Source organism: Plasmodium gaboni, chromosome 2 (assembly GCF_001602025.1).
Source record: "Plasmodium gaboni strain SY75 chromosome 2, whole genome shotgun sequence".
In the NCBI taxonomy this organism is placed as follows: domain Eukaryota; phylum Apicomplexa; class Aconoidasida; order Haemosporida; family Plasmodiidae; genus Plasmodium; species Plasmodium gaboni.
The window spans coordinates 199,315-208,734 of record NC_031482.1 but is presented as its reverse complement, the minus strand read 5'-3'; the positions used below and the strand labels follow the sequence as shown (position 1 = coordinate 208,734).

Below are 9,420 nucleotides of genomic sequence, written 5' to 3'. Positions count from 1 at the left end.
GAATTATTTTTATTCAGATGTTATCTGTTGTACAAATGTAATAGTAGGACAAGATAAACCTACTTCTCAAATTACTGCTGGAGTAAGTTCAGGAGATGGAAGTGTATCTGCTAGTACAGCGAATAGTCTTGCTGGAGGAATTTCGGGAGGTGAACCTCAATCTCATAGCACACTAGACGGTTCTGCTTCAGGTGAGCAAAGGACTACAATTTCTCCAACGGTACAACAAGATCAAGAAAGAGGTAGCACTTCTACCGTATCTCAAGATCCTACCAAAGAATCAGAATCTCTTGCAATTCCAAATCCTGTTCCGCTAACTCCAGGAGCTGCAGGTGATCATGTAGCACGAATTCCACTTCCTAAACTTCCTTCAGAAGATTCTGAATCCTCAACTTCTGTAACTGATATTGAAATAAAATCTGCTCTTTTAAAAAACTACGATGGAGTAAAGATTACTGGTCCGTGTAGGTCCTATTTCCGTGTCTTTTTGGTTCCTCATATTACTGTTTATGTATATGCAACATATGATCGAATACAATTAGAACCCAAATTTGGTCCATCCGATTTGATAGATATAAGTGATTTAACTAATAAATGTAATAAAGATTCTGATAAACATTTCAAATTAGTTTTGTATATAAAAGAAAACATATTAACTCTCAAATGGAAAGTACAAGATAAGGATTCACAACCAACAAGTAAAAATAAAATTATGTAAATTTTTATTATCCTAAAATGAGTCGAATAAAGAGATATATGAACAAACCAACTTTTTTACATATATATATATATATATATATATATAATATTTATGTTAATTTATTTATTTTTTATTTTTTTAGATATTAATGTGGATGTAAAGAAATATAGAATCCCCCAATTGGAGAGACCATTTACATCAATACAAGTACATACAGTAAATACAAAATATGGCATTATTGAAAGTAAAAATTATGATATAAATAGTGATATTCCAGGTTAGCTCACAAAAAATTTATATATAAACATATACATAAAAATATATATACATATATATATATATATATATATATATATATATATAATTATTTGTTTAATATTTTATTTTTTAGAACAATGTGAAGCTATTTCGACAAACTGTTTCTTAAGTGGAAGCCTCGATGTAGAAAATTGCTACCATTGCACTTTACTAGCTAAAAAGGTGGACAGCAAAAATGAATGCTTTAATTACGTTTCTAAGGAAGGAAAAGAATTAATAAATAAAAATGTGGAAGAAAAGAATAAAACATTTAAAGGTGAAGACGAGGATTTAGATTCTAACGAACAAAAATTAGAAGAATCGATTGATAACATATTAAGCAACATATATAAAATTTATGAAAACAAACAAGATAAGGAGATAAACAAAAGTAATTACAATAATAAGAAAGAATTACTTAGTGTAGAAGAATTGAATAATGGTTTAAAAAATGAATTATTAAATTATTGTAGTTTATTAAAAGAAGTAGATACAAGTGGAATGTTAGATCATCATGAAATAGGTAATGAAATAGATATATTTAATAATTTGACAAGATTATTAAGAGCACATCCAGGTGAAAGTACTTATGTATTAAATGAGAAATTAAGAAATCCTGCTTTATGTTTTAAAAATATAAATGAATGGTTAGTAAATAAAAAAGGTTTATTATTATCCAAAGAAAAAATGAAGAAGTTATCAACATCTGAATATAATATGAAAGATTTAGAAGAATCAGAATATGAAAGATCTATATCAGATGATATGTTTGAAAAGGATATGAATGGTGTTATTGATTTAAGTTTAATTGATAGTGAGAAGAAATTAAAATCTCCTTATTTCAGAAGAAATAAATATTGTAATAATGAATATTGTGATAGATGGAAAGATAAAACAGGATGTATATCAAAAATAGAAGTAGAAGAACAAGGTAATTGTGGCTTATGTTGGATATTTGCATCTAAGTTACATTTCGAAACTATTAGATGTATGAGAGGATATGGTCATTTCAGAAGTTCAGCATTATATGTAGCTAATTGTTCGGATAGGGATTCTGATGAAATATGTTACGTCGGATCTAATCCAGTGGAATTTCTAGAAATTGTTGAAGAAACAGGATTTTTACCCTTAGAATCAGATGTACCATATTATTATACAGATGCAGGTAATGATTGTCCAGAACCAGAAAAAAATTGGATAAATTTATGGGGAAGTACTGAATTATTAAATCATAAAAGTCCAAGACAACGTACGAGCACAAGAGGATATATTTCATATGAAAGTTCAAATTTTTCAGATAATATGGATTTATTTATTAAAATAATAAAGAGAGAAATTCAAAATAAGGGTTCTGTGATTGCATATATCAAAACAGAAAATGTTATAGATTATGATTTTAATGGCAAAGGAGTTCATAATATGTGTGGTGATAAAGAACCTGATCATGCTGCTAATATTATTGGATATGGTAATTATATTGATGAAGAAGGTGAAAAAAAATCTTATTGGTTAATCAGAAATAGTTGGGGTTATTATTGGGGAGATGAAGGAAATTTCAGAGTAGATATGTATGGACCATCATATTGTAAATATAATTTTATACATACTGTTGTTGTATTTAAAGTTGATTTAGGAATTATTGAAGTACCTAAAAAAGAAGAAGAGTCAGAATATTTCAGTTACTTTTTAAAATATACACCAAATTTCTTATATAATCTATTCTTTAATAATTATACTACAAATGAAGAGCATAAATTAAATAATCAACCTAACATGAATCAACATAATAACAAGAAAAACAAAAAGGAAAATTATATTTCTGGTCAAGATGAACCATCTAATGGAAAGGTAGAATCACAAGAACAAAATAACAAAAAAACAGAAATTTATCATATTTTAAAACATATTAAAGATGCAAAGATTAAAAGAGGTTTAGTTAAATATGGAAGCTTATTAGAAACCAAAAAGGAACATACTTGTTCTAGAACCTATTCCATAGATCCAGAAAGACATGATGAATGTAATAAATTTTGTATAGATAATTGGAAAACATGTAAAGACCATTATTCACCAGGTTATTGTTTAACCAAGCTCTATACAAAAGATGATAATTGTTTTTTTTGTAACGTGTAATAAAATATCATACACACAAAAAAAATAAAAATAAACCATATATAATATATTGCCTTATATGGTAATCATTATATAATTATAATTCAATTGAATTACAATAATATATATATATTTTTTTTTTCCTTTGATTTAAAATAATAAATATATTAAACATAATAAACATATTATATATATATATATATGTTATATGATTCTTTAGACCTTTTATCCTTTTATTTTATTATTATTATATATATTTTTTTTTTTTTTTTTTTAATTTATTACCAATTTTCATAAAAGGTAACATTACAAAAGGAATAATATATATTTAAAATTTTTGCTATTTTATTTTTTTAAAAAAAAGGTAAAATTATAATAATGAATCTGTCTTTTTAATAATACATGAAAATACAACATTATCACATGAATCAATTTTCTTAACAGAATTAATCGGATAAAAATACAAAAACAATTTAATCTTACAAAATTTCCACATTTCAAATTAATAAATTTATTTATTTAAAAATTTAAATATATGTGATATCTTTCTTTTATTTTTATTTTTTTTTAATAATAATTTTTTCTTATAATGCATGTAGAAAACCTTACAGCTAACTCAAAAGAAAATGAGGTGTTGCAAAAAAAAAAAAAAAAAAAAAAGCTAACAAAATTAAAGTATATATTTAAAAACATTTGTGTATTAAGATAATAACACATATGTATATATTTAAAGGTTCTTGTAAGGGAAAATAATAAAATATAGAAATATTAACAATAAATGAATAAATAAATACATATATATATATATATATATATATATTTTCCTTCAATTTTTATAAGATATTTAAGATATCATTACATGTTACTTAACACACATCTGGTGAAATAATTTCCCTGTGCCATTTATAATGCATGTAACAATTTAGCTCATGAATTCCAGAACAACAACAAAAAAAAAAAAAAAATAAAATAAAATAAAACATTTTAAATATGTATACATATATATTTATATAATTATATATTTTATTAAATAAAAAAGTATATATTTATATATATTTTAAGATACTATAAGTTGTCCGAAGATTATTGTAAAATATGATTGTGAGATTTTCATAAATTATTTTTTATAAACATACTTCTATAATTTCAACTATTTTGTTTTATGTTATGATCCTTATTATATATATATTTCGATAAGCAAAAAAAGAGAAAATATATATATATATTGATAGATAATTAAAACCTACAAAATAAAACAAATATATTTTCTTTTTATTTTACTTTTGTATTTGTTTGTCCTAGTATGAAAATGTTAGGCATGAAAAGTTATATACTCTTCCTCCTTGTGATATTATATCAAGTAAAAAGAGGTGAGAAATATTTTAAAATAAATAAGACAACAAAAATTTAATGTATACATATATATATATATATATATATATATATATATATATATATGTTTATTTATTTGTTACTTTATAAAAATATACACTTAATAATATATATATTTTTTCCCTGTGTTGCAGTACATTCAAATATATTAATTAATTGTTTTGGAGTTCTACATTGTAATATATGCCGAACAATATTAAGAAATTGTTTTTTATCTGGAACGGCTGATTTAGAAAAATGTATTTCATGTGAAGAGAAATATTATAAGATTAGCCCCTGCACACAAAATCATGGTAAAAATAAAAATATATATATATATATATATATATATATATATATATATTTGTGTATATATATATATATTTATTTATTTATATTGTATTTATGGTGGGGTCGAATAAAATAAACCTCTTCACTTATAAATTAGACATAAATATTATTCACTCAAATTTACAGAAAGCTTTTTGATGTCCAAATCAGATATGAACAACACATTTGTAGAGTTAAAGGATCACGTAATATATTATATATAAGAAATAATTATATATTTGATAAATTAGATGAGTAGTACTTAAATTATGCTCATTATTATGTACATATATACATATATATATATATATATATATATGTTTTATATTAATAGGATGAATTAACAGATGAGAAGATGAAAAACGTAATCACAGAAATAATCGAAATTGCCATAGACAGACATACTTTGGGTTTACACGATTTCAGTAGTGCTACTGATGAATATAAAGAGAAAATAAAAATGTTATGTATGTTTTCTAACTATAAAGATAATTATGAAAATGCTAACAATCACAAACAAGCAAAAGTAGAAATTGTTGAAGAACATATAAATAAAATTGTTGAAACATATATAAATGAAGAAAATAATATGGAACATATGAAAGATTTATTAAAGAATCCAGCTTTATGTTTAAAAAATCCTAATCATTGGATTAAAGATAGAGCAGGTTTTAAGGATGATGATAAACCTTCTGTAGGTATAATACCTGAGAGGAAATTATTCAGACCTTACGATGTTAAGGTTTTAAAAAGTTCTTTATATGCTTCTAGCACAAATTGTGACAGGCAATTTTGCGATCGTTTTTCTGATTCAAATGAATGTGAGCATAGAATTAGGGTCCTCAATCAAGGGAAATGGTAAAAAATAAATATAAATAACAAAAGATTAGATATAACATATATATATATATATATATATATATATTATTTATTTTATTTTATTTTTTAGTGGTAATTGTTGGGTTTTTGCCTCCAGTGTTGTTATAGAAGCATACAGATGCCGAAAAGGGTTAGGATTTGCTGAACCCTCAATAAAATATGTAACATTATGTAAAAATAAATACTTAATGGATATCGACAATAATCCCTTTGGTCATTATAATGATAACATATGTAAAGAAGGTGGTCATCTTTCTTACTATTTAGAAACTTTGGAAAAGTCTAATATGTTACCTACATCTTATGATGTACCTTATAATGAGCCTATAAAAGGAACAGAATGTCCTGATAATAAAGAGACATGGAGTAATATATGGAAAGGTGTAAATTTAATGGATAAAATATATGGAGGATATATATATCATGGATATTTTAAGGTATCCTTTAAAGATTATGTATTTAGTAATAGAACAAATGATTTGATAAATATAATAAAAGATTATATTATTCAACAAGGATCATTATTTGTGTCTATGGAAGTAACAGATAAATTAACATTTGATCATGATGGGACTAAAGTTATGATGAGTTGTGAAAACAATGATAGTCCAGATCATGCCTTAGTATTAATAGGATATGGTGATTATATAAAAACAAATGGGAAAAAAAGTTCTTATTGGTTATTAAGAAATAGTTGGGGATCACAATGGGGTGATAAAGGGAATTTTAAATTAGATATGTATGGTCCAAATAATTGTAATGGTAGAGTATTATATAATGCATTTCCTTTACTTTTAAATATGTCACATAATCCAATAGATGCACCTTTACCTAAGGATTTAGCTTCAACAGATACAAGAGTTAGATATAGACAATCTGATTTTAATCAGAATAGAAATAGAAATAATTATCCATCTTATGATAAAAACAATAATGATAGTTATGATCGAAATGAACTTGATCCATATAATAAGAATGATGATAATAATTATAATCCTTATAATAAAGCTCATTATAATGATAGAACAGATGACTCTTATTATGATAATAATGATGATTATAATAATGCACATATTAGGAGAAATACAAGGCGTTTCAAGAAAAGAATTATCAAATACTTTTTATATGCAAGAATTGGAAACACTGTATATAAGAGGACAATACTTAGTAAAAGTAATATCTAACTAAAATGAATATTACAATTTATATGTCTGATATGTATATATATATATATTATATATGTATATTTATTTTTTTTTTTTTATATATTTAGGAAAAGATGAATACAAGGAACCATATTCTTGTCTCAGAACTTTTTCATTCGAAAAAGCCTCAGATTTGAAGTGCCGTAGTAATTGTGAGATGCACATTGATAAATGTAAACATTATTCATCTATAGGAGAATGCTTAATACGACGTTCCCCCAATTATAAATGTGTATATTGTGGAATGTAAGATGGTCATAATATTATTATTTTATTTATTTATTTTATTCAAAAAAAAAAAAAAAAAAAAAAAAAAAAAAATTGGGGTCTTAAAAATAAAATAAATGAAAGCATATTATATACACATATATATATATATATATTATTTATATTTATATCAACACAACAAAAATATCATATAATATAGAATCATTGTTCATTGGATGGTATATTGCATCATCAAAAAAAGATTTTTTTTTTTTTGTCACATTTATAAAATTAATGAAATTTATACATTTTTTCCCATTTTTTTTGTGGAAATTTTTTTTCTTTTTTTTTGTCAAATAAATGATAATATATATATTGTAGACATTTTTATTTATTCTTTCATAAACATTTTTTTTTTATTTACTCTATAGTTTCTCATAAATATTTTATATCTGCTTTATATTTATATAGCTATTCCTATTATTCATTTTTATAAATTTATATATATTTAAGTAGGATGGCATTTTATATGAATTCGATTATCTTATTCTTTGTTTTTTTAATAGACTCATTAAGAATAAATGAATAAATAAATATATATATACATATATATGTTTTTTTTTTTTTTTTTTTTTTTAATTTCATCTCCCCAACGTGGATGTATATATTTATGTGTTAATATATATATATAATATTTATTTAATAAAAATAGGAGAGAAACAATGTCTACGTTTCTTTTGTTCTTTTCATTTAATAATAATATATATTCATTTATATCAATTTTTAAACCTGACAAAAAAAATAAAAAAATAACTGTCATAAAAATATAATTGTGTAAATAACAATATATATATATATTTATATATATATATTTTTTTTTTTTTGTTACTTTAAAAGAGTCTCATTTAATTAAAATCACCATTTTTATAATTTTTTAAAATATTAAATATATTTTTTAAACACTTGTAATATATTATACAATATAAATGTATAAATAACAATCTACAAACATAAAAGTTCACATGTAAGAATTTTTCAAATATTTATAAATATAAAAATGAAAATTTGATTATTTGGGTATGTTCTTTTTTTTTATTCATTTGAAATTTTTTTTAAATAATTGAAAAAAAATATAACATATATATATATTTATTTATTTATATTATTTTTTATTTTTTTTTTTTTATATAATAAAAGTTGAATTGTTTGAATTATGTAGAATTAACCATTTTAAAAACATCTATTAAATATAAATATATATATATATATATTTATTTATTTATTTATATTTCATTTAATCAGTTGAGGATTTTATCCTTAACGCCTTTTAATATAAACATGAATTAATATTAAATGTGTAATTTTTTTTAATTAGAAAAGAAAAAAGAATAAAATAAAAAAAAAAAAAAAAAATGCCCACATTTTTGTAATATATTTATATATATGTGTTATTTTATTTATTCTCTTATTTTTAAAATTATAACAAAATGTTAAAATTTTTAAGTACGAAATGCAAACAGTTTAATTCATTCAACCATATTATAATAAACCATAAAATATATTTCCCTTCTAAAAGTAATAAATGTTATTTTTCTTCTTCCATAAAAGATGTAGAGAAAAAGAACGAAGAACCTATCATCCAATTAACGAATGATGCTATAAATAAAATGAAAGAAATAAATTTAAAGTATAAAAATTCCAAAGCTTTAAAAGTTTGTGTAGAAGCAGGTGGGTGCTCAGGATTTCAGTATTCTTTCTCATTAATTGATAAAAATAAAATAAAAGATAAAGAACAAATAGTTTATGATAAAGATTGTATCGTAGTAATCGACAAACAAGTTATTGATATTTTAAAGAATAGCAAAATACATTACATTAATAATCTTATATCTAAAAAGTTTACAATTGAAAATATACAAAATATTTCTTCCAAGTGTTCATGTGGAAATTCCTTTGATATTGACTTTGTATAAAGTAGGAACTAAAAAATAAAGCATTTTAACATATTTTTCATGTTTGCTATATATATAAATACAGAAAAGAGATACCCTATATTATTTATTCCATATAACATACATATATATATATATATATATATATATAATATTTATTCATATCTATATATTTTAACATTTTTTTTTTTTTTTTGGTAACAATTTTATAAAGGTGTTTCCATTATGCATATACTTATATATTTTACATGCACTTTTTACTTTTTTGTATTTTAAAGTGGTTCATTTGTTTATAAAAATTTAAATAGTTGTCATTTAAATTAATCTTTTTTTTTTTTTTTTTTTTTTTTGTGAACATTTAATTTGA

General features: G+C 22.1%; 3 protein-coding genes across 3 annotated transcripts; all 3 read left to right on the top strand.

Annotated features, from left to right (window-relative positions):
- Positions 1 to 16: 16 nt before the first annotated feature.
- PGSY75_0207400 (serine repeat antigen 7) lies at positions 17 to 3,130 on the top strand (the record flags this gene model as incomplete). Its single annotated transcript, XM_018783742.1, has 3 exons — positions 17 to 698; positions 843 to 977; positions 1,092 to 3,130. Coding segments are annotated over 3 exons (2,856 nt in total), but the record flags the coding sequence as incomplete, so codon positions are not given.
- A 1,435-nt stretch (positions 3,131 to 4,565) lies between these two features.
- On the top strand, positions 4,566 to 7,144 carry PGSY75_0207300 (serine repeat antigen 8; the record flags this gene model as incomplete). Its single annotated transcript, XM_018783741.1, has 5 exons — positions 4,566 to 4,794; positions 4,958 to 5,016; positions 5,145 to 5,668; positions 5,760 to 6,862; positions 6,963 to 7,144. The coding sequence occupies 5 exons, from the start codon at positions 4,566 to 4,568 to the stop codon at positions 7,142 to 7,144; spliced, it is 2,097 nt and encodes a 698-aa protein (XP_018643731.1).
- Positions 7,145 to 8,588: 1,444 nt separating this feature from the next.
- Positions 8,589 to 9,074, top strand: PGSY75_0207200 (putative iron-sulfur assembly protein; the record flags this gene model as incomplete). The annotated part of the gene is made up of 1 exon (XM_018783740.1): positions 8,589 to 9,074. One exon carries the CDS (start codon positions 8,589 to 8,591, stop codon positions 9,072 to 9,074), a length of 486 nt encoding a protein of 161 aa, XP_018643730.1.
- Between the last annotated feature and the right edge of the window lie 346 nt (positions 9,075 to 9,420).